This window comes from Lepisma saccharinum, chromosome 3 (genome assembly GCF_977018435.1).
Source record: "Lepisma saccharinum chromosome 3, izLepSacc3.1, whole genome shotgun sequence".
Lineage (NCBI taxonomy): Eukaryota > Metazoa > Arthropoda > Insecta > Zygentoma > Lepismatidae > Lepisma > Lepisma saccharinum.
Window position 1 is genome coordinate 13,915,710 of NC_139231.1, and position 25,558 is coordinate 13,941,267.

Consider the following 25,558-nt stretch of genomic DNA (forward strand, 5'->3'; position numbering starts at 1 on the left):
TCTCACTCTCTCTTTCCATTCCGTTATAGTGTCTCACTTATTGTACAAAACTTGAGCAACCTTGTGTTCTGACGTCACGGAATTAGCTTTTTAATTTTAGGCTAGATGCCTACGTTGTCAGGTTAGGCTAGCTAGGTTTAGTTCTATTAGCCTAAATAGTAATTTTTCATTGTATTTATGCTAATGGAACCTAACGTAACAGACCTAACCTAACCTCGTAGACATTTCTCGCTTGACGTCAGAACAAAAGGTAGCCGAAGTGTTGGGCAATAAGGGATACCCCCGTTGATATCATTTGTCCACGTAGTTGCATGTTGGTTGTAGACAATCTGTCTCTGTGTAACGATGGCGTCAAAGAGTGCAAAGAATGCTCAGGTAATGACAATATTTTTGAAAGAAAAGGTCTTGGTAGGAATATATTGCTTTCTAAATTACGTTATATATTGCAGTAAACCTTAAAACGCATTAGTAAGAATTAATAGTTATCTGAATTCGTGTACAGTAGATGAACTTTTTTCAACTTTTTTTCTACATCTGTCATCTCTGATAAATATGGTAAAGTGATTACTTTTTTAAAATATATTTGGTAAAATTTTCGTATCCCCAAAACGTATTTCTTCAATTTTACAGGAGAAAGTACTTACCGAAATGGGTTTATTTATACTTTAGGAAGGTCTTGGAAGTTTGCTTTCAACTCGTTGAAATTTTTTTGCCGATAAATCATGTAATTTTCGACATTAATGTCGTTCCGATGCATGAAAGCTGTTCCCTTGATGTCCGTCTACTACGTGAACCAAATATTTGCGAGCGTTTCATGACGTAACAACCGGTCAGTGTTTCCAAATGCGCGGTTTTGTAACTGTGTAACAGTTCTAGAACGTAAATAAATGTGAGTTACTGTTCATCATTTCTGATTACGAACTTGCGACAACATGACGTGCACAGGATCAGTGGCGTGCTCAATGTGAGGTTGATGGGGGTGATAACCCCCCCCTTTCGCCCAGTATCTCTAAGGCTATTTATGAATGGTTCGTGGGCTATTTATGTATGGTTCGTGGGGCTATCCGTGAATGGTTCGTGGGGCTATCCGTGAATGGTTCGTGGGGCTATCTGGGAATGGTTCATGGGGCTATCCGTGAATGGTTCGTGGGGCTATCCATGAATGGTTCGTGGGGCTATCCGTGAATGGTTTGTGGGGCTATTTATGAATGGTTCGTGGGGCTATCCGTGAATCGCTCGTGGGGCTAGCGCCAATGGTTCGTGGGGCTATCCGAGAATGGTGTGTGGGGCTACGAATATTTTTTTTGAAACCAATTTTTAACTATTGAAACCTTTGCGTGGCCCTACTAACCTATCCACGCGCCAATGGTTCGTGGGGCTAGCGCCAATGGTTCGTGGGGCTATCTTTTTCACTATTGAAACCTTTGCGTGGCCCTACTAACCTATCCACGTGCCAATGGTTTCAGTTGCTTTGTTTTATTTCAATCACTTATTGCACAACACTCTTGCTACCTTGTGTTCTGACGTCAGCAGACTGAAGTTTATTTTTAGGCCTATGTTGTTATCCATATCATTAAAATTTCAGTAACCACCAAACGTCTCTAATTCCCTTATTTTCGTATTTTCCACATTATTATATATTTTGCAAATTTCTATCACCCTTCCTCGTAGTCTTATGGTCTATGCCCCTATTTTATAGAACATGGTAAAGCAAGCGCAAAATTTTATCAGTGTGGTTCTTGTTATGAATGGTCTCCGGCTCAATCCCAGATAGGACGTGTTCGATCGAATTGCACTACAAACTGTAGATCCTGTACTGATCAGCCTTTGTATATCAGGAAAAACATTCTCCTAACAACCATGTTGAACAAATTCGGCTAACGTTTTCCTTTTTTCAGACTTACATACACCCACACACACACATAAATTAGGGTGACCAGATGTGACCCCTGTTTTTTTACAACTGATTCGTGATTAGGAGGCCAAAATTAGTTAGTATACCGAAAATTAACAAAATTGAAGACTTTATCTATATTGTCAATTTGCTCCAATCATTGTTATAAGGCTAATATTATTAATAATGAAATATGGTAAAAATCTACTATTTGCCAATTTTTGACATTTGTACTTACCTATCTGCTTCGCGGAGCATTCTTTAAGGCGTATTCACGTTTTTTTTTATCAAAGTAATTGCAATTTTTCACATTATGAGTACTTCTTTCTCGTAGTCTCCTCGCTTGCCTGAGACACAATATGGTGTGTACACCTTCCTACATAATCGCGCATCGTGCTTGTGTTTTGTCGATTTTCATTTGTTATGCAGTGTTTCAACCTTCGAAACCCAAGGTCTAATTTTTTTTGTTTTAACTTTTTCGCATTCTTTTACGAAGAAATTGTAATGTTTCGTGCTATCCGGGAATGGTTTTTGGGACTATCCATCCAGGAATCGGTGCGAGATTTAAACTAAAAAATTATTTGGAACGAGTTTACAATACTGGACCACTCTCCAACTTCTATGAAATTTCACCTACTCACTAATTGTGAACTCCTAATCACGAATCTGCATGTAATAATTGGCGGTCAAGTATGGAAATCGAGAAAAAAACTAAATAAACTATGTTTTCTTAACATAACGTAACCCTACCATAAGAACAATAGCTCCAAAGAAGATGCCATTTTCCCAACATGAAGAAAACAACAGGCAAGACAAGGTATAAGGTAAATGTCCCTAATTTCGACAATGTGCCTAAATTCGACAGGGTATTTGAAAAATCGTAAAAGATAAGAAAACTATGCAATGCAGAAAATCGTGCATGTATCATGCGACAGTGTACAGGTTTACCCCAAGTCGTGAAAAGGGCAGTTGCACCAGATGAGACATAGCAGCAGCGCGGGAGAAATTATGACGGCACTATTTGCTAACTGCGAAAAATCGACTGATTTTTAGTGGATTTCATAAGAAGGTAAATTTTCTACGTAAGGTTTTTACCAGTTTTGTGTTGTTTCAAAACAAATTTCAATACTTTATTATTGTTTTAGAGCTGTTTTCTGAGCTTCCTAATCTGTTGTGGCAGACAAAGGTTGTTCATGTAACAAAATAAGGGGGTGTCGAACATATGAGCACAAAAATGGATGGTGCACCAAATTTCGACAAGTGTCGAAATTTATTCGAAAATACACAATGTTGGGTTTTGATGTGCATTGAAAGGCATGTTGTTTACCATTCATGAAAATACCAGTTTCATTGCCCTACGGCAATTGCAACATTAATCCGACAGGGGGGTGTCGAAGTTTGGTGCCGTGCATGTCGAATTTTGGGACATTCCCTGAAACGTCATTTCTGGGCTTTTTGCACACTTTTTCTCTCTTGTGTCATTGCTATTTCCATGAAATCACTCGTTCTTCCTGCGTCACTTAATGTTAGGGACCTGAACTATACAAAATTGCAATAATAATACCAAAAAATGTCACGTTATAATTAAGTGTTTATATTGGCTTAATGTGATAAACTGAACTAAAACTCCATGCAAATTAAATAGCCGAATGATGAAAATTTTGTCTTGTGTACGATTTTTTAATGTTCTTAATAATTCTGTGAAAATGTTGCAAAATTTGCCTGATTAATGATAAATATTACACAGAACTTAAATTTGGCCTCTTACAGTACACGATTTTCCTTGTTCTACGATTTTGTGAAAAATGTAGGAGTGTGTGGGACAGAATTTTTTGAGTCGGGGTGGGAAACGTTCAAAATTTCCCAAAGTTCTGGAAATCTCAAATTCTACACGTCATTTTCACTTTACGTGATTGTTTTTGCATTTCTGGTACAAAAATGAACAATTTTCGATAAGTTCTAGCCATTTACAATGCAGAAACATTGAGGAACAAAGGATGTACACCGGAGCCGCTTGATAATTAATTTACATTAAACTCAGCCTAATTTGTTCCTTACTTTAGCTTCATTTGGCCAAGTCCAAAAAATTTCCAAGAAAGCAAAGAGAAAAAGACTGCCTGCTGTGATTACATCTCCTTAAATGATCAAATACTATACAAAGGAGGAGGATTGATTTTGTGTTTTAAGTCCACTTTATGCACAGTAAGGCTAATCGGGACTGGATCTACAGCTTAAAGTGGGATCCAAACCACTATGTGCCTGCATCGGGGATCGAACCCGGGACCCTTTGATTACAAGCCGATGACGCTACCACTGCTAACAAAGGAGGAGAAAGAGCATCAAGCAGATGAGACAAAAGAACTAGAGAGCTGAAAAAACTTGCTGCACAGAACTAGAAGACAAAGAGTTTAGGCAAAAAGAGAGAGAAATGGCTTGATGTGAGTGACTCAGAATCTTCAGATGAAAGTGCACTGTCATTGGAAAAAAAGTGATACTCACTGGCAAGAGGAGGAGTCAGATGAAATGACATTAGAGATTGTCAATGAAAGTGATGTAAAAGGTGATTTCATTTTTGTGGATTTTTTAGGGGGGAAAAGAAATGCATCAAAATTTACTTACCTCTGTGTTGTTCAGGAGATCCTGGAAGATGTAATAAAAGTGATTGGACTTAAGAGTGTTGATGTGACCAAGAAGGAATTTGTCACCAATGAAAGTAATGTTTCATTCATATCAGACCCTCAAATTATTGGTCCTGTTGAGTTGCCAGATTTGGTAATGAAGGGGGGAAAGGGTCAGATATGTTTTCAAGAAAAAAAGTAAATGTCTAAGATTTAGGTCTTTGATTTTGAGGACTCACACCTAACTTCAGACAGAAAGTTGTTTTGCATTTGTTTAAAATTTATGTTAATTACTTATTAGTGTTATATACCTAGTCTTACCATAAATACTGTCCCAAAGTTGTAAGTAAATAGACACAAAATGGTGAGAGATATTTTAATATCAGAATAACATGAGGTGCATGGATGCATTATGAACCAAAATCACAAATAATTATTCGAAATGGCCACCTTTAGCACTGACACACTTCTGAAATCTTCGTGGCCACTCATCAATGGAATTACGCAACACATCAAGTGGAAACTCCGCAGCTGCCTTCTAAAGAGACCACTTTAAACTGTCAATATTGGGATGTCTCTTCTTGCAAGCCATCTCCTGAAGCTTGGGCCACAATTTGTAGTCCAAAGGGTTTAAGTCTGGACTGGCAGAGGGCCAATCTGACGTGAAAATGAAGTTAGGAACATTTGCCTCCAACCACTGCTGGGTGGTGCGTGCTTTGTGTGCTGGGGCTGAGTCCTGCTGGAAGCTCCAGTTCTCTCCATGGAAGATGATGTCGGTAAGACTCTTGCATAGTTTCTCAAGCACTGTCTGCTGGTACACTTTGGCTGAAGTTTTGACCCCCCTTTTCACAAAAATGGAGATCCGTTGTGCCCACGTAGCTCACACTCCACCACACCATGACTGATGCAAGATGGTGACCCCTCTGGATCCTGGGGTCCTTGTCAGCAGCTTCCCGAGAGTATGTGGCATACACCCTGCCATTTTGGGCATTGAAAGTCTCCTCAACACTGAACATTTTTTCATCAGTGAAAAGGGTTTGACGGTGCCCATTTGCCGCGTAACGCTGAAGTAACCGCTTTGATTTCCGGAGCCTCTGGAGCTTGACTTCACTTGTCAAGAGATGTCCTTTGCGTCGTTTGTAAGCATGGAGTCCCAGGTCACTGCATAACGTACGAGACATCGACATTCTTGAAATCTTTAGCTCACGAGCCATCACTGACTGTTTCCGTACAGGATTTTGTCGCACTCATGCTGCCACTGCTATCACAAGTTCTGGTGTTCGTACTGTGCGTGGTCTTCCTTGCCGTGGGCGATCTGTAACAGTCTCAACAAAGCGCTGGATAGTGCAGTACACAAATTTCTTGGAGATTTTCAGCTTCTGGAGGGTTTTGAAAATCTCCCCTGGTAATTTGCCTACCTTGTGCAACGCTACCACGGTCACACGATTTTTGTACTCACCCCATTCCATCTTCAACACTTACAACAGACACCTTTCCACTTGACCATCTCAACAAGCAATGACTCACGCTTCACGCAGCCGCTCTTGCCGTCTCTCGCTTGTACGGGTGGAAGTACAGCCACCCTCAAACGTTGGGACAGTATTTATGGTAAGACTAGGTATAATGTTATCAATATCACAGATACCAACAGCAATTGTTCCTTAGCATCTAGGCTTGGCTAAGTAAATGTTATAGTTAGTCCTCAAAATTTTTTCCTTGATTTTGATACACCATTGGGAATCACCCTGTAAAACTATGTTTCAAAGTTGTAATATAAACACAATCAACATTTTCAGTGTTTTATTTGCTTTGATGTAGCCTACCTAGCCTTTGGCATGGTAAGTAATTCATGTTAATATTTTAAATTTTGTTGAGCATAAAAGAGGGGGGTTAACAACAAATCTTTTTTTGTTCAGTTCATGCCCTGATAAATCTGTAAATTTAGTTGAATATAATGAAATGCCAATAGGAGGACATGTGCAGTTATTGGTATTATTAACATCTGCATATTTAGTGTCTGATGTTGAGATATAAGGGGGTGTCGAATTTCGGTACACAAACTGTCGAAATTAAGGACTAACTAACTAACTAACTCTCTAGCCTTCTTAAACCCGAAGGTTCATGGCTGCAGCAACACAGGCCTTCCATCTGTCCCTATCTTGAGCAAGATCTATATACTCTTTTCCATCCCTACCGATTTCCCTTAGGTCCATCTCGACGTTGTCCCTCCATCTTCGTCTTGGCCTTCCTACTGGTCTCTTACCATCAGGTTTCCCAACAAGAATCCTGAAAACTCCTCTTTCCTCTCCCATTCGTGCCACATGGCCTGCCCACCTAAGTCTTCTTGATTTAATTATTCTAATAATGTCTGGACATGAATACAAATTATGTAGTTCTAAATTATGTAACCTTCTCCACTCTCCTGTCTCCTCATCCCTTTTAGGTCCAAATATTTTCCTAAGGATCCTATTTTCAAATACTCTCAATTTATGTTCCTCTTTCAATGTAAGGGACCAAGTTTCGCACCCATATAATACTACAGGCAAAATTACGGTTTTGTATATTTTAACTTTTAGATTCTTAGATATTAAACGAGAAGACAAAAGTTTATGAAGAGAGAAGTAACATGCATTTCCTGAATTAAGCCTACTTTTTATTTCCTCTTTAATATAATTTTCATTTGTTAATATTACTCCTAAGTATTTGAATTTGGAAACTGTTTCAAACGAGTTGTTATCAATAATTAGATTTTGATTATTACCTAACACTTGGTTTCGGCCTGTAAGCATATATTTAGTTTTCTCTTTGTTAACTTCCAAACCTATCTCTTTAGCAGTTTTGAAAAATATTTTAGCATTATTCTTAATTGTATTCACATCATCCCCCAGTAAGTCTACATCATCTGCATATGCTAACAACTGAGTCACACCATTTAATTTTAGTCCTTCTTTAGTTTCGTTTACCTTCCTAACAGCATATTCTAAGGCAAAATTAAAGAGCAATGGAGATAATGCATCTCCTTGTTTTAACCCATCATGAATTGTAAATTTGTCAGACATATTAATACCCACACGAATTTTACTTTCTGTTTCACTGGTGCATATTTTTATCATACTAACAAGCTTCTTAGGTATTCCAAACTCTACTAATATATTATATAATTTATCTCTTTTGACCGAATCATATGCTTTTTTGAAATCAATGAATAGCTGATGGACATTTTGATTATATTCCCACTTTTTTTCAAGTGTCTGTCTGATGTGAAAAATTTGATCTGTAGTTGATCTGTTGCGTTTAAATCCACATTGATAATCACCTATAATTTCATTAGCATATGGTGTTAGTCTTGTTAAAAGAATGTTAGATAATATTTTATATGTTGTTGAGAGTAGAGAAATTCCACGGTAATTATTGCAGTTCATTTTATCACCTTTTTTAAACACAGGAAAAATTATGGATTCTTTCCACTGTTGAGGGATTTCTTCTTTATTCCATATTAAACAAATTAATTTATGAATTTGGCAAATTAATGAATTTCCACCATATTTAATTAACTCAGCTGGTATTAAATCAATGCCAGGTGCTTTGTTATTCTTTAGCCTTTTAATAGCATCTTTAAGCATTAAGGACAGGGTGTCGAACTTAGGGACATATTGTAGGATTCACTTTTTGATTTTTTAATAATTATGTAACATAACTGTTGGAATGCAAAATACTTTTGGTTAAAGTAGAATCTTTAAACTTTCAGACAAAAAAAAAATTACTCGCATTTATGAAATACGAAAGCCACTACAAGCAATTAACTGTAAAAATTTTCCTTAACCTGTCGAACTTAGGGACGTTTACCTTAGTTCTCTTAGCTAAAATATAAATTTTTCTTTGTATTTATGCTAATGGAACCTAACCTAACCTCGTAGGCATTCCTCGTCTGACGTCAGCAAGATTGTTGTGCTTAAAGGAAGACCATTAACGAATTGCGAAAGAAAGATGGTTCCGAATTGCGAAAGAAAGATGATTCCGAATTGCTGTGTATGCACAATCACCGTGGTAAATCGCAAGGTTATTTTACAAGTTCTACACGTAAATGTACAGTTTTAACAAGTGACCACCAAATATGAACTACAGATATGTCATCAGGACACCGAAATTAGTAAGTAGGCGAAATTTTATAGAAATTTGAGGGTGGTCCGGTATTGTAAACTCATGCCAATTATTGTTGTTTGAAATTTTTGAGTGCATATATTCTGGGCTCCGCCCCTGGGGTAATTGACCTGCCGCCCCCTACTGCGGCTCCTCCTTCGCTCCGGGTACACGGCTTTTTCTATAGAGTCCCTGTTAAAGGCATGTTAGAAATTGGCTGGAGTCACCTGCCCCCAAATGAGCCCCAAACTTTTAAATTTGAAGAAATCCGTTTCCAGGATACAGAAAACTTACCTGAATTTCACCATGCATCCACGACACATCATATTAGGTATATACCCACACCCCGTTCCTTCTAACGAGTAGATTACATTGACTGCCACATTTTCAACATTCCTTTCCTTCACGATCCCGTGTTCAATTAAATTAAAGAAATCCACTGGATCTTCCACACCCGGTACGAATTTCACCGTGACACGTCATGTTTCTAACTTTCATTGCAAACACAGACAGTTCAAAACACTGAATACCCAATGAACATGAACAAAACTCAATCACGACGCATGATGATATCTGTCGGAGAATTGATTTTCAACAGAGAATTGATTTTCAACAAAGAACATGAATTTCCGCTATGAAACATTCCCACATCACACAAAAAAAAACCTTCCAGATGTTAGACAATGCTACAGGAACTTATTACCATAAGTAGTTTCTTCTGTAAAAATCTGTCCGGGGAATATCAGATTAGTACCGAAAATATGGATCACATAAGTAATATATCATAAACAATAAATGAAATATGTAAAAAGGTCAATTATAATCTAGATATGACTTACATAGATGTTAGACCTACGCTGAAGTTGAAGAGTGCCAGAAGTATTTATGAGAACAAGAACGAACCTTCTTCAGAACAATTTTATTCTTCAAAAACTGACACACAACGTGAGATTTGTCTTTTGAGTTTGTGTCAAGATGCAGGAATTTAAATTCTTGTTGCAGGTCCGTATTGAATCTACAAGTACATTTTTTAGCCATGCTTATTTTTTTCGGTAACACTTTCATATAGGGGTGACTGATTTCTTACTTTTTACAGGAGAAAGTACTTACGGAAATCATTTTCTGTAGCGTTGTGGAAGTTCGTAAATGTAGTTTTGATCCATTTTAATGGGAATGCATGTTGTTTTCTGCGAAAATCTCTGTCCGACACGCTGTTTCTGCTGCCGCCATTTGCTTTCTGCAAGAGAGCACAATGTTCTGTGTGGTAGTTGACGTAAACCCCGTAGTCAATATTTCAAACTTTCAGTGTTTTCACTATAACATGACGTGTCGAGTATTTTTAATTTTTTTAAATTTTTTTTTTAACAATCGTTGCCTAACCTAACCTTACGGAAAATGGTTTGTGGGGCTAACATCAATGGTTTGCGAGTTATTAGCATGATTTCAAATCAAGGCACGAGAGTAGATATTTTCCGGTGAACAAGGTTGCAACACTGCATAAATTGACAAAGCACTCTCACAACGCACGATGAACCAGTATGCTATCACCATAATGTCTGTTACAGAATCGAAATAATGAGTAACAGTAAGTACTCTTAAATGTAAGAAATAAGACATTATTTTCGTTAGAAATTCATTATTTCACCTAAAGAAATGTTCCGCAATGCAGAATAGTACGTTAGCAATGTAAAAAAGTGTGAAATAAATTATTTATAGGTGTCACCCCTACAGTAAAGTGGTACCATTAAAAAATTGCAAAAATTTTTTTTTAGCGTGAAATGTCTCTTAAATTTATATTTGGTTTTCAAACTAACTCCTAAAATGGGACATATAGTATTTTTTTAGAATATCGCCAGGACATGCCTTCATGGTCACCCTAATATAAATATGTGTGTTGTTTTTTTTACATGCATGCCATCTGTAGCACACGTAAAGTGAAAACATGGCATTTAACTGATACCCATATTTAAAATGTATTATAATAAGAAAAGGGAAATTGTATCAACATTACTGGACTGGACAGCACATATTCATTGTCTACCTTACATCTAATTTGAAAACCTTATTGAATGTTCCATTACTCAGTGCTCAAAGTAAAGAGGGATGGCATTCCCCCAGCTAACCGCAAGGTTCATCCAACTAACATTTTCCACTTCAGGCACTGCCCTTGCTTTGAATTATTCTAGCAGCAAATGTATATTTAATACCATTTTTTTTTCTTCTTGCAGCCAGAAAAACCTGTCAAGATCAATAAATGGGATGGATCAGCTGTAAAAAATGCTTTGGATGATGCAGTAAAGGAGGTTTGTGATATTTTATAATACACTTATGTACATAGTATGTTTTATTTCTAATACATGGATACTACTTTTTGGTTCTCCATGAATTTATCATACATGTACATCAGGCACATATCTAGAAATACATTTTGGAGGTTGGACCAAATGTCTCAATAATAATAATACTATAATTAGAATAATTATAATTAAATTATTAATTGAATATGTAAATTAATTAATATTGTATTGTTATTATTACATTAATAGGTTAAAAGATGGTAAAATAATAGAGATATAACATCATATATTCATTGTTTATCTTACATGTAGGTAAGATTGCCAAAATTTGTGTAAAAACAACTGCCCTGGCTAGGAAATTAATGTCAAATAGATTAAGAATTGTATATTAATTGAATAACAACAAAAGGAGTTGGATCCAATTGATGAAAAGTAAAGTTTGTGATTAATATATTTTTGCACATTATCATAAGTTAAGTAGAAATGTGCATAAATCTTTGGAACTGTCCCTCAAAACCTATGATCCCAATTCCTTGCCTTGCAATACGTTCGGCAGAGATAAATAGCCATCGATTATATAACAAATGATAAACAAGTATATTTTGATTACATAATTTTAGTACTTGCTAAGTCTTTGGGGGGGAGGGGGTCTGAACCCCCTGGAGCCCCCCCACCATAAATACATCCTTGATATACATATATTGTCAGGAGCAGTATGGTAAGGATCTGGAGCAAAAGTAGTTGCATTTGGTGTGTTCTCAAACTTCAGCCAAGTGACTTAGGCATACATTACAAGAAACTTCATGTTGACGGCACTATCTAAGCTGTTCCAAGCTGTAGTTTGCAAACAGCATGGTTGTTTGTGCGTTTGCTTCACTCCTGAGCTGATGCATGTTAAACAGCAGTGTACCTGCTTTTGGAAATAGTATTAGGTGTAAATGGCACTAAATCTGGCCCAAGTTTTTTTTGTTTAATTCCAATATGCTATGCATGCCTTTTTTACGTGGTTTGATTTTGATTTGTCTGTTAACACTTGCTGCAGAGTTTTGGCGATTACTTACTGCGTATTTCCTTGAGAATGGTTTTTCACTTCCATATACTCCTATATAATTCTTTACTTACCACCAGCTATTCGTTTACTGTTGTCTTACTTATGGGTATGATTCATCGCACGTAAGTCAAACACCTTCTCGGTCAAATTCCAATTTCATTTTTTGACGAAATGCTTTTGTGCTTAGGTTAGGCTTGTTAGGTTTAAATCTCTTATCATATGTACACTATAGCTAGCCTAACAACAAAAGCATTTAACCTGACGTCAGAAGACTAAATATGGCACTTGACTAAGAAGGTGTTTGTCTTACATGTGATAAAGTGAGAAACCCCCTCCCCCAGGAACAAGTGAATAAGGGTAGTAGTCTGTGGAATGCCTCATTGGTGCTAAATGGAGATATTTGCGCAAGGTACCTCTTACATCTTCGTTTCACCTATAAATTTGACTTTTTCGAACAGCAAACTCTTCCAATTACTGTCAGGAAGCTTCCAATTTACTTCCACAAACATTCCTACTAGTCTACAATACTTTTTCTTCTATGAATGTAGAATGCCTTGTCCATGGGAAGCGTGTATGCTTGCGTAAAGTAATTTTAAAGTTTCTTTTTCAACAATAAATACCTGTTTCCAGAAATGCAAACAGTGCTAATTACTTTCAGGAAGGTTCGAGTTATATGTGACGTATCAGTCTGTATATGTGAAAAGTTGCTTGTCGCAGGGCTTACATTAATAGAAATTAATAGAAAATTAAAATTTTGATGAGTTTTAGAAATTGCTGCAGAAAGTAACCGAAACAATCAACAAATAACTTTATGCCATCCGTAATACATATCGAAAATAATTATTTTTCTTGGAATAGATTCTCTCGGGCTATCGACCAGGTAAGTTGTGGAAAGGATTCCAAACTTTCGAGAGCTAACGTCACTCTCATCTTCAGGGTAGAAGTTGAGAGTGATGTTAGCTCTTGAAAGCTTGGAATCTTTTCCACAGATCCCTGGTTGATAGCCTGAGAGCATCTTTTCATCATTCAGGGGATTCGTCGCCAGGAAAGGTTCAAGTCTTACTTTAATTATTTTTGTGTTCTTTTATTGTATGGTGAATTTAGTTTAGTACTATGTATTAACACCAAATAATAACGTTGAATTAAGGTAAATGAAGTAGCCTAAAAAATAATTCAGTGACACCACTATTGCAGTTGAGATCAAAACTTCTTTTCTTTTTATTGTTTTATACTTTTTTTTCATATTTTACATATTCTTTTCCATACATACATCCATGAAAGAATTATAAAAAAAAATATTAGCTGCATCTTTTCCTTCAGTTGTCTCCTGCCTTACGAAAGCATAAAATAAATTATTGTTGGCCTGCTCATTGAAAGAAAGTTGTTGCATCACGTTTTCTGCCAGTTTTCATATGCAGTCAGCCAACTCAGCCGCATTGAGAATGACTTTCAAATCGTACAAGTCAAATAAGCTGGATACATCAGAGCCGGAAGTGGGAAGAGCTAGCTCAGCTTAGCTGGAGTTTATCAGTGCAAAGATTGAATATTGTGTCATGATTTGTCATTATGTGGGAATTTATTGTGTAAAACAGACATTTTTTCTTATTTGTTTTGTTTGTTGTTTAGTGCTGCTTGATAAGTTAGTTAAGTTCCATGTGTGTCTAAAAAGTTATCTGCTAGAAATTAACATGGTGAGGTAGGTTGATTAACTGTTCTCTGTTATAATAATGATACTCATTTTTTAATTTTGCCATGTTATGCTTTAATGTTGCTGTGAATGAAAATTAGTTATCTGCTTGTCTTGTCACATACTGACAGTAGTTGTGCCAATTTTTTATTTACTGCTACTGGGGTGAGTGAAGCCGTGTCTTTTTTATGAAATTTTTCACATATATTTAGAAAATAAAGCATTACATTAGAATTGTTCAGGAAATGCATTCAAACACTTAATTCCTGCATTATTATTATTATGATTATTATTTTAGCCTCTTTAGTGTTTTCCATCAGTCAGTTTGAAACTGACAAAGAAGGTCAGACACACTTTAATTTTGTTATTGGTGCTTTCCATGTTGTAGTTTCATTGTGTAATTAGTTGAGAGATGTCTGTTCATTATTTTAAATGAAATTTATGTATTTCATATTGATTTTTTTTTCAGGTATTAACAAAGAAATTCAACTATGCAGAAAATTTTGCCCTGATGGATGGGAGATTAATTATGTGTGGCATAGCTGTTGGGGTAGCCATGTTTGCTTTGTTGTGGGACTATCTTTACCCATTTCCCAATTCCAGGTGAGTAAGATGTTGTAATATATACATAGTAGCTAATTGATAAAGTGTGATGAGATGAATGAAATTTCTGCACAATTACTACTTCCTGGAACTTCAGACATTGATTTGCACTAACCACAAACTGAAATATTTTCCTCAACTTTCCTCAAACCTTGGGAAATTCATGCAGCATGCAGCAGTGGATCACATACGGTGGAAAATGGTCAGTCAATAAAAGTCAGTTTTTTAAGAAATTGGTCTGGAGGTATTGGTCAGTATTTTTTTGTGTTTATGATGGTAATTTATGATTTTTTTTTAGTTATTGTATTTGGGGAGATACATTATGACTTTCCAGTGGGATGTAAAATTTTTCAATTCAGGTACATGTAGATGTTATTTTTATCATTTTCCAAAAATAGTACTATGTACTGACATAGAAGTTGAGTTATGAGCAATGGCTTTTCATAAATACTAAAAATATTAAATTGCATTACACTTTCGTGCCACGTTTTCATCTCTGCTATCTGTTACGCTGTTCACTGTGTTAACTTTGTTTGCAATGCATTATTTTGTTTTTTTTAGTATGAAATGAAAGATATTTTTTTCAATAAAAATAAATGTCATGATTATTATATGCTAGATAATAAATAGAGGGTATCCAGGCTAGAGGTAGATGAAAATACACACATATATTTAAGCATTTTAAAGGTTATTAACTTTATTGTCCAGGTTTTGTAGAAAGTAACTTGCAAAAATTTTATGTACTCTGGTGGGGACCATTTGTGGCTCGACAAATATCCAAATGATACTCAAGCTCATGCCAAGTGTTGACCAGCATTTGAGGCATTATTAGTGCAATGATATGCTGTTTCAAATCACCCAAATCATGAACTATTCTCTTGTATACAACATCTTTAACGAAGCCCAATTCAAAAAAGTCTAATGGTGTTTCTGCGCATGCGTTACTCAACAGCTCTATTGATTGTACAAGAGGACTACTGAAATCTGGGATTGAGGGTCTATCAACTGAACTTCACTACGAGCCAGTCATCTTCACCCATTAACCAGTTTTCACCACATAGCTTCCCAGAAATTGAAATGTGCATTCCCTCAACCTTGTTGCTGTATAAAATGTCACAATATCAACAAGCTTTCAAGGACGTTTGAAACCCATGTGACTGTCACCGAAAGAGCTCTTCCCCCAATTTGTGCTGGAAACAGCAAAAGAAGATGGCCGCGCCATCTATTGGCCACCGACGAACTGATCAGATTTTGTTTTCTGTTTGTGTTTTAATAGTACATTATAAAAGTATTTTGTATTTAAACTGTATGGATTGACAAATCACAAGAAATCCTTAAGAAAGTAAGTACATGCTCGTGAAATGTCAATGCATATGAAGTTGAAGTTGAGGTACAATACGAAACCTCAATCATAAAACACTAAAAGTGAAGTCGGATTGGTAAAACTTTTTTTTTCTTCTTAACAGGCCTGTTTTAATTGGTTGTGTATCAACATACTTTGTGATGATGGGACTTCTTACGCTGTATACAACGTACAAAGAGAAAGGGATTTTTGTTGTAGCTGTGCAGAGAGACCCAGCAGGCTATTATGCTGATAACACTTGGGAAGCAAGTTCATTTTTAAAGAAGTGAGTTGTTGATCTAGTTTTAATTACTTTTCTAATTGGTTATCCTATTTTAGTAATTAGCATTTATGATTATTAGTGGATTTTTGTTAATTGGCATGTTTTTGTTGTTGGAGAGAATTCATATGCTTTCAACAGATTGATTCACTTTGCCTGGTATGGACTACTCTGGTGAAGTTGTATTGTACAGATAAATTAATGTCCTTTTGACAGGTTAATGCCTATTCCAGTTTAACGTGCATACCCAGAAAGTAGTAACTCGTATGGTAATTAAAAGAAGGAATGAAAGAAGTTAGTTGAACAAAACATTTTTACTCTGAAAGTACATAGCTTGAGCTGTTTTTCTGCATATGTACTTATTATACAGTGGGATCCGTGAGTATTACCGTGCAAATAGTCTATCACTGTGTTTGTGCACTTTATTTGACCCAATAAGAGCTTCAAGATTTAAAAGAAAACTCAAAACAAGCTGTTGACAACTTCTGCACCAGCATACATAAAAATCCATCACAAAAACACACAGGATGTAAGAGAAAAATTAATGAAAATAGTCATGGACAATTTGCCAAGCAATACTAGTGAATCCCACTGTACCAGGAGTCAAATTTTTGTATACCCTCATCACACTTCTGCCACCAGTCCAGTGAGAAATTCAGTTACCCTTAGCTGGAGCTCTTTGCTGTCATCAAAGTGCTTTCCTCCCCAAAACTCCTTTAAATTTGTAAAAGAAGATCAGGGCTGTAGACTGGGTGCTTCCAAATCTTCCACCAATACTTCTGAAGCAGTTGTTGGGTTTGTGCAGTGACATGCGGCCAAATATATGTTGGCTCGTCCCCTTCCTACACCATCATCTCACTGTTGATTCGTCCATCACTGCATCACCATAAATCTCCGTGATTTGTTGATGAATTTCAGAAGGTTGAGTTTTTCTAGCATGCAACAACCGAATGACAGCTCTCACTTTACACTTGGCAAGATTCATCTTGACTGTCCACAGCGCAGGGAAACAGGAAATTTTGAATCTAGGATTGGCAACACTGTAGCGCCGGCATTTGTTCGGGACCTATGCGACATCATTGATATGGCTTTGCATGATGGTGCATTAGAGTGGCACGGAACGTGCCCTCACTGTGAAAGCGTTTTATAAGAACAGTGATAGTGTGACCACAGCGCAAAGGGTATTTTGGGAAACTGGTTCATCCTTGAAGAAGAAACCCCCAGGTGGCATTCGAACAGTACATCCTCCAGAGAATATGGAATCAGTTTGAGTTACCATTCGGAGGAGCCCTTGCCGCTCCATTCGACAACATATGTTAGCGCTACAGTTGAGTTGAAGAAGCGTACAAAGAATCATGCATGAATTACAGTTCCACCCCTATAAGTTACAGATTGTGCAGCAATTACATCCTCACAACCCTGTGTTGCATAAGAGTGTTTGCGAACTGGTGTTGGCTAAGATTAACTAGGTTCCACTTTCCTTAACAATTTGTGGATGTCAGACAAAGCCCATTTCCACCTTAGCGGCTACGTTAACAAGCAGAATTTCCGTTACTGGGCAAAGAAAAATCCTTGTCAGCATCACGAGCATCCATTACATAGCACCAAGGTTACAGTATGGTGTGCAGTGTCCTATCATGTCATCTGACCTTATTTTTTTGAAAGTGAGGAGGGCATTGCAGCGACAGTGAAATCGGCTCGGTATGTTGCTATGCTTGAAACATTCTTTGCACCGTAGTTGCACAACACACATCTAGACATCAAAAACATGTGATTTCAGCAGGATGGAGCTGCATCACATACTGCCCGGCAGTCGATGGAGGCCATTCGCAAATTGTTTGCAAGGCGAGTCATTTCACGTAGACAGTGATATTCCATGGCCTCAGAATTCCCCTGATCTCAGTGTTTGCGATTTTTTTCTGTGGGGACATCTCGAAAGCAAAGTGTTCAGCACATGTCCTGCAACCATTGCTGAACTGAAACAGAAAGTTGAAGAAGAAATCACTGGCATTCCTTGAGACATGATACACCGAGCATTCCAGAGTTTCCACAGCAGACCATCAGAATATGTATGCCAAGATGGAACACATCTTTCCAATGTCATCTTCAAGAAGTGACATGTAAGTGCCATAGTTAATGCATTTCAATCATGCATACTCTGTACATTCATTTCCATGCATTAAATGTATTTTTTGATGCAACTTGCATGAAAGCTCGTACACAACACTTTTACCAGCTGACCTTCGATGCTGCCTGTATCCTTCTGCCAATGGCAGGAGGCAACAGATGTGTATGACAAAACTTGTCTTCTGTGTTTAAAAATAGCTCAAGCAATGTACTTTCATCAGGGTAAGATGATTTTGTTAACTTTTTTTTTTTATTAGCAAATGGGGACGACTTTCTGGATCTACCTTGTCATTTCATGTATTAGGAGTTTTCCTCTCTCTCTCTTTTTCTTTCTTTTCATGGAGCGTGAAAATTTTTATCTGGCACCAGATTAATATTTTGAGTTTGCTTTCTTTAAAACATAACAAGTCCAGTGTGTGTTTTTCTGTATCACGTGTGTCATTAAATCAAAATAATAAACATGTCATTATAATTTTTTTCATGTTGCTAGCCAAATTTTAAAATCTGCAACAATATGGTGGAGTCAGCCATATATTAGAATGTATTGGATAGTTATTCATGCTGTTACCCTTTAGGAAGCCCACTTCAGCGCAAAATTAAATTACTGTTAATGCAGTCTTGTATTAATTAATAAATTACATGTTTTAAGATCACACTTGAAAATGTGTAGCTTTATCTTAGTTGGATTCATGTATGGCTAAGCCCATATAGTGGAACTTCAATTTTACATTTTTCAGGGTACCAAGATGAAAGGAAAACTTTAAATGCAGGGAAATTGTAAATGCAGGAAAATTTTATAACATTTTCTATGTTGGGACAATGAAGATTGGATGTATAATGCAGGAAAATGTAAAATCTGTGTTCCACTGAATATGCTGGATTTGAAGGGGAAAAAAGGTGGGGGGCTGGCACATGAATTATTTTTAGTTCTGTCTAACCCTGATGTATCCTCTGGGTTTGTAAAATATCTAAACATGCAGGTATTTTATGATTTTGAAAGTCAAATCTGTTGCAATGACCTTGCCGCAGACATCAATTAAGGAGGTTGATGAACATTTCATGTTCTTCAATGAAGATTTGAACATTTAGAAAATTTTATTGGATTGGTAAAATAAAATTCATATTAGTAGTTTATCTAACTATCTCTAGCCTTCTTAAATCCAAAGGTTTATGGTTGCAGCAACACAGGCCTTCCATCTGTCCCTATCCTGAGCAAGATCAATATACTCTTTTTCATCCCTACCAATTTCCTTTAGGTCCATCTCAACGTTATCCCTCCATCTTCGTCTTGGTCTTCCTACTGGTTTCTTACCATCAGGTTTCCCAACAAGAATCCTGTAAACTCTTCTTTCCTCTCCCATTCATGCCACATGGTCTGCCCATCTAAGTCATCTTGATTTAATCATTCGAATAATATCTGGACATGAATACAAATTATGTACTCCTAAATTATGTAACCTTCTCCACTCAGCTGTCTCCTCATCCCCTTTTAGGCCCAAATATTTTCCTAAGGATCTTATTTTCAAACACACTCAATTTATGTTTCTCTTTCAATGTAAGGGACCAAGTTTCACATCCATACAATATTACAGACAAAATTACTGTTTTGTATATTTTAACTTTTAGTTTCTTAGATATTATACTGAATTAAGCCTGCTTTTTATTTCCTCTTTAATATCATTTTCATTTGTTAGTATTACTCCTAAGTACTTGAATTTGGAAACTGGTTCAAATGAGTTGTTATCAATAATTAGATTTTGATTATTATTACCTAACACTTGATTTCGGCCTGTAAGCATATATTTAATTTTCTCTTTGCTAACTTCCAAACCTATCTCTTTAGCTGCTTTGAAAAATATTTTAACATTATTGTTATTCACGACCGGATCAAGAAAGTGTGGGGCGTTACCCTCACACCCCCTATACGCCTTCATGGCGTGGTGCTATGCACAGGGGAACACTTTATCTTTTTTTTACCTTTTTTTGTTAATTGTATTTACATCATCCCCCACGAAGTCTACATCATCTGCATATGCTAACAGCTGAGTCACACAGTTTAATTTTAGTTCTTCGTTAGTTTCTTTTACTTTCCTAACAGCGTATTCTAAGGCAAAATTAAAGAGAGATGAAGATAATGCATCTCCTTGTTGTAACCCATCATGAATTGTAAGTTAGTCAGACATATTAATATCCAAACGAATTTTACTTTCTGTTTCACTGGTTCATGCTTTTATCATATGAACAAGCTTCTTAGGTATTCCAAACTCTACTAATATATTATATAATTTATCTCTTTTGACTGAATCATATCCTTTTTTTTTAAATCAATGAATAGCTGATGATTGGTAGTTTATCAGCATCAAAAGTTTTTCCTATATGTTGTGTCATGTCTTACAGGGTGGCTACTCACCAGGAATTCTGGGTTTTCTGTGTGAATTATTTGCTCCGGGAATTCTGTGTGAATTCCTCTCCGTAGATGTGAAAAATTGCAACTTTTATGAATCCAATTCCCATTGAATTTATACTTAGTATTTATAAATGCCCTAAGGCAAATTTTTCACAGTTTCGCTTTTATTTTTATCAAGGAAGGAAATGAAAGCTTTGTGGAAAATAAAACAGACTTCTCTCAATCCGTTTACATTCTTAAATGTTCTTTGTAGTCTATCTGACAAATGAAAGAGTATTGCAAACAAGACGTCTTGAAGTTGTTTAGGTAAATTGAATTTGAAATTATTATACACTTAACAATTTTTCTCAGATTGTTATTTCCTGTAACATTTCTGACTTGTGTTTGTAGACGTATTTCGAGTCGTGAGCATGCAAATTGGCAAATGTAACTCCGTACCTTAAACTATATATATATATATATATAATGGATAAAAGCAAGGAGGGCCAAAAGGGCTAAGTAAAAATCAAATAAGGTAAAAGGAAACACTCACCGGACAGTAGGAAAATTCAAAATTTTCGCTAATTTATAGCATCATCGGTGTGAGAAGAAACAGAAGACGGAACCGGAGCGGTTCCGGTTCCGTCTTCTGTTTCTTCTCACACCGATGATGCTATAAATTAGCGAAAATTTTGAATTTTCCTACTGTCCGGTGAGTGTTTCCTTTTACCTTATTTGATTTTTACTTAGCCCTTTTGGCCCTCCTTGCTTTTATCCATTATATATATAAAAATTCAATAATTGGAGAGCAAGGTAGGCTGCTTAGTGAAAGGCGGTAATTCATAAGGTTGAAAAAGACAAACTGCTTGTACCCTTGAATTTTTGGAAAGTTCATCTTGAAAACCGGGAATTACACTTGAATTTTATCATGGTCCTAGAGAGTGGCCACCCTGTCTTAGAAATGCTATACTAGATACTCATTTGTTTATTTTGTTATCTAATTACAGGTATGACGACAAATATAATTTAATTTTAAATGTTAAAGATGAACAAACAGGTGAAATTAGAGATGCAACAATGGCAAAATCAGTTGCAAATTTCTTTGACGAGAATGGAAACTTATTACTCAATCTCTTGGAGCCAGAAATAAGCAAATTGCATGACAGCTTACTGGCTGAAAAGAAGACAAAGTGAAAAGTGGAGAGAAAATGTATTTCGAAGCATTTGCATTAAAATAAAACACTGTGCTAAGTGATTCCATTTAAAAATATATATTTTTTTTTAAAAAAAAAAACAACCTTGCACATAGATTCTGCTGGGAGTCACCTGTATTCGTTCTGTAGAGAAAGTTATGAATGAAGTCCATGTGTCACATTATGCACTCATACATTTGGTATTCATTCTGGCTATGAAAGAAATGTTACTGAATGAACCTTTTTGTATCAAGTATTATTACAATTCTAATGAAGACTGCTGGTTATATGACTGTATCTAGGAACTGTGTGGTGAGGGGGGAAGAATTTGTTGTGTTCTGTGTCAGAAGGGTCACTCACCTTGTTCCATATTGAAGTTTTATATTCAAATACACACTGGTAAAATGTAATTGTTGTATCAGGTTTGTTGTTTTGTAAAGGTGGAAATAAACAATAAAAAATATTGAAAAGTGTATTTTCTAAATCAAGTACAACTTAAATGTCCCAGATTCAAACCTTGCTCAGGCATGGATGCATCATTATTTTGTCTCATCTAATGTGTCTTTCTAATGTGTTTATTTTATGTCCATCTTCTACCTTGTGGATGATAACGATGAACAGATGAACTGGATAAACCAGTGGCGGCACCAGGTTTAATCATCAGGGGGTGCGATTTACAAAATAAACAAAGCATGCATTTTAGCACAGGCAAAACAAAAAAAAATGTCTGGGGAAGGGGGGGGGAGCTGTAGGATGAACGTGTCAATAATAATAATAAAAATAATATTTTGTTGGACAAACTGTTTGAAATATTTTTTCAACACGTTCAGTTTCACATTAGCTAATAATTGAAAACAAACACACAAACTGTATTTTTAAAAGAGAAAATGCATGAGAAATACAGGGATGGGCAGAAAAAGCTGACTGTTTTGAAATCATCTTAATATATAAAAATGGGTGTATATAAGTGTGTGTGTGGGTGTGTGTTTGTTCCGGCATAACTCTCGGGACGCCTGGAGCGATTTCAACCAAACTTGGTGCAGGTATCACTTGCAACCAGAAAGAAATACTTTGGGGGTAAGACAACCCTGGCAACCCTAAGGGTGGGGGTCAGAATAATGTAAAAATAATAGAAAACGACCGATATTAGTGTGGAATCCATAGTTTTCGGGGTTGCTAAGATGAATAGTGACACTCCCAATGCTGTTCAACTCCAAGTTCTTCTTCTATCGGGATGGAGACTTGGGGGGGGGGGGGGGGTGAAAAATAAAAATGTAAAAAATGACCTAGATTAGTGTCGAATCCATAGTTTCCGGAGTGTCTAAGCTAAGTGGTGACTTTCACGATGACCAAACTTGGTACACATATGACTTAGTCTGAAAAGAAACACTGTGGGGGTAAGACACCCTGGCACCCCTAGGGGTGGGAGGGGGTGATGTAAAAATAAACCGACCGATATTAGTGTGGAATCCATAGTTTTTGGGGTTGCTAAAATGAATAGTGACACTCCCAAAGCCGTTCAACTCAAAGACACCCCTAGGGTCGGGGCGGGAAGGGAAGGGGTGACATGTAAAATGACCGATATTAGTGTAGAATCCATAGTTTTTGTGGCTGCTGAGAATAGTGACACTCCCAATAGTTTTTCTTGTATGTACGCATTGCATTGTAGAATTATTATTTTCATATAGTTTACGGTTATTACAAGCATAAGAAAACAGTTTTTCGTTGCGACTTTTCAGGAGAACACTCGCTCCCTTCATCAGACATTTATTTTCATTTTGACTAAAGATACAGTTATAACAATGGTTAGCAATATTTTAAACAAAAAGAATCCATTATATAATGGATGTTGTCAATGTTACATTGTTGTAATATAGCAACTTAACTGAGAATTGTTTTTTATATAAAATTATGAATCCCAAATATCATCAGGTAATTTAAATTCATCATTGTTTTCACAAAGTCTCTTGATGTTTTCGGTTACATTAAATTTTAAAGATGGTGGCTTACTCCATTTGTGAAAAAGAAAACTCCATACTAGATCTATGTTATCATTTTCATTATTTAATTTATTCCAGTGTTCTTCTGCAATGAACGAAGCTTCCCAGACATTCAACTCTGTTTCCCGTCAATCTTTTTATAACCCTTCTTTTTTTAATCAAATGCTTCTCTTCGATGATGTGAGCTGACAAACCTGTTCTTGGGTTTAGATTTATAATGTCTAAATCATGTTTGTGCCATCTTATTGCCATTTTCCTTGTGAAGTCTTTGTGAAAACAATGATGAATTTGAATTACCTGATGATAGTTGGGATTCATAATTTTATATAAAAAAGAATTCACAGTTAAGTTGCTATATTACTACAATGTAACTGCAAATTAAGACAACTGACTCAACAATTCAAACATCAGTCCATAGGAAAAAATTAGCAGGGGAAAAATACATCCATGCCAATTCAGAACATTCGCATATAACAATGGGTAATATATTTTTAATTTTTTTCCTGAGAGCACAAAAATTATGTTCTAATAATAAGTATCAAAAATGAAGAAGAAAGGCTTTTTAATATAGCAAAAGAAAATGGCTCTAACACAAACAGAATAAACCAAATAAAAAAACAAGTTGCAAGAAAACTAAAGGAAAAGAGAAATACAGACAAAGATGAAAATTCTGTTAAAAATAAATTTGTGTGCATTCCATTCCACAAGAGATTCTCACATAAAATTGCCAACATTTTTAGAAGTTTTAATTTCAAAATTGTTTTTAGATCACCAAAAAGTTTGGAATGTACAAAATGAGAAACACTACCAGATGTGGAAACCACAGGAATATATAATATAAGTTGTTCATGTTCAAAGGATTATGTAGGACAAACAGCAAGGAAAATGGCAATAAGATGGCATGAACACGATTTAGACATTATAAATCTAAACCCAAGAACATGTTTGTCAGCTCATCATCGAAGATAAGCATTTGATTAAAAAAAAGAAGGGTTTTAAAAAGATTGACTGGAAACATAGAGTTGAATGTCTGGGAAGCTTCGTTCATTGCAGAAGAACACTGGAATAAATTAAATAATGAAAATGGTAACATAGATCCAGTATGGAGTTTCCTTTTTCACAAATGGAGTAAGCCACCATCTTTAAAATTTAATGTAACCGAAAACATCAAGAGACTTTGTGGAAACAATGATAAATTTAAATTACCTGATGATATTTGGGATTCATAATTTTATATAAAAAACAATTCATAGTTAAGTTGCTATATTACAACAATGTAACATTGACAACATCCATTATATAATGGATTCTTTTTGTTTAAAAAATTGCTAACCATTGTTATAACTGTATCTTTAGTCAAAATGAAAGTAAATGTCTGATGAAGAGAGCGTGTGTTCTCCTGAAAAGTCGCAACGAAAAACTGTTTTCTTAAGCTTGTAATAACCATAAACTATAGGAAAATAATGACACTCCCAATGCCCTTCAACTCAAGTTCATTTTACACTATAGTTAGAATTCATTATATTCCTGTCTAATAGAAGATTGGGATAAATAAATACTCGGGCAACCCCGGGCAATCAGCTAGTCTTCTATATATATAAAAATGGATGTATGTGTGTGTGTGTGTGTGTTTGTTCCAGCGTAACTCGCAAATACCTGGGGTGATTTCAACCAAACTTGGTACACGTATCACTTGCAATCTCGAAAGAAATACTGTGGGGGTAAGACACCCCTGGCACTCCTAGGGGAGGGGGTGACATGTAAAAATAATCGAAAACACCCGATATTAGTGTGGAATCCATAGTTTTCGGGGTCGCTAAGATGAATAGTGACACTCCCAATGCCGTTCAACTCAAAGTTCACCACCTATCGGGATGGAAAGTGAGAGGGTGTGAAAAATAAAATGTCAAAAATGACCTAGGTTAGTGTCGAATCCATAG

At 36.1% G+C, this 25,558-nt stretch overlaps 1 protein-coding gene across 1 annotated transcript; it reads left to right on the forward strand.

Moving 5' to 3' along the window:
- The first annotated feature begins 292 nt into the window (after positions 1-292).
- Positions 293-21,702, forward strand: Spase25 (Signal peptidase complex subunit Spase25). Its single transcript, XM_083118318.1, has 5 exons — positions 293-375; positions 10,881-10,955; positions 14,157-14,290; positions 15,757-15,918; positions 21,433-21,702. Exons 1-5 carry the CDS (start codon positions 346-348, stop codon positions 21,617-21,619), a joined length of 588 nt encoding a protein of 195 aa, XP_082974444.1. The 5' UTR covers positions 293-345; the 3' UTR covers positions 21,620-21,702.
- Positions 21,703-25,558: the final 3,856 nt, after the last annotated feature.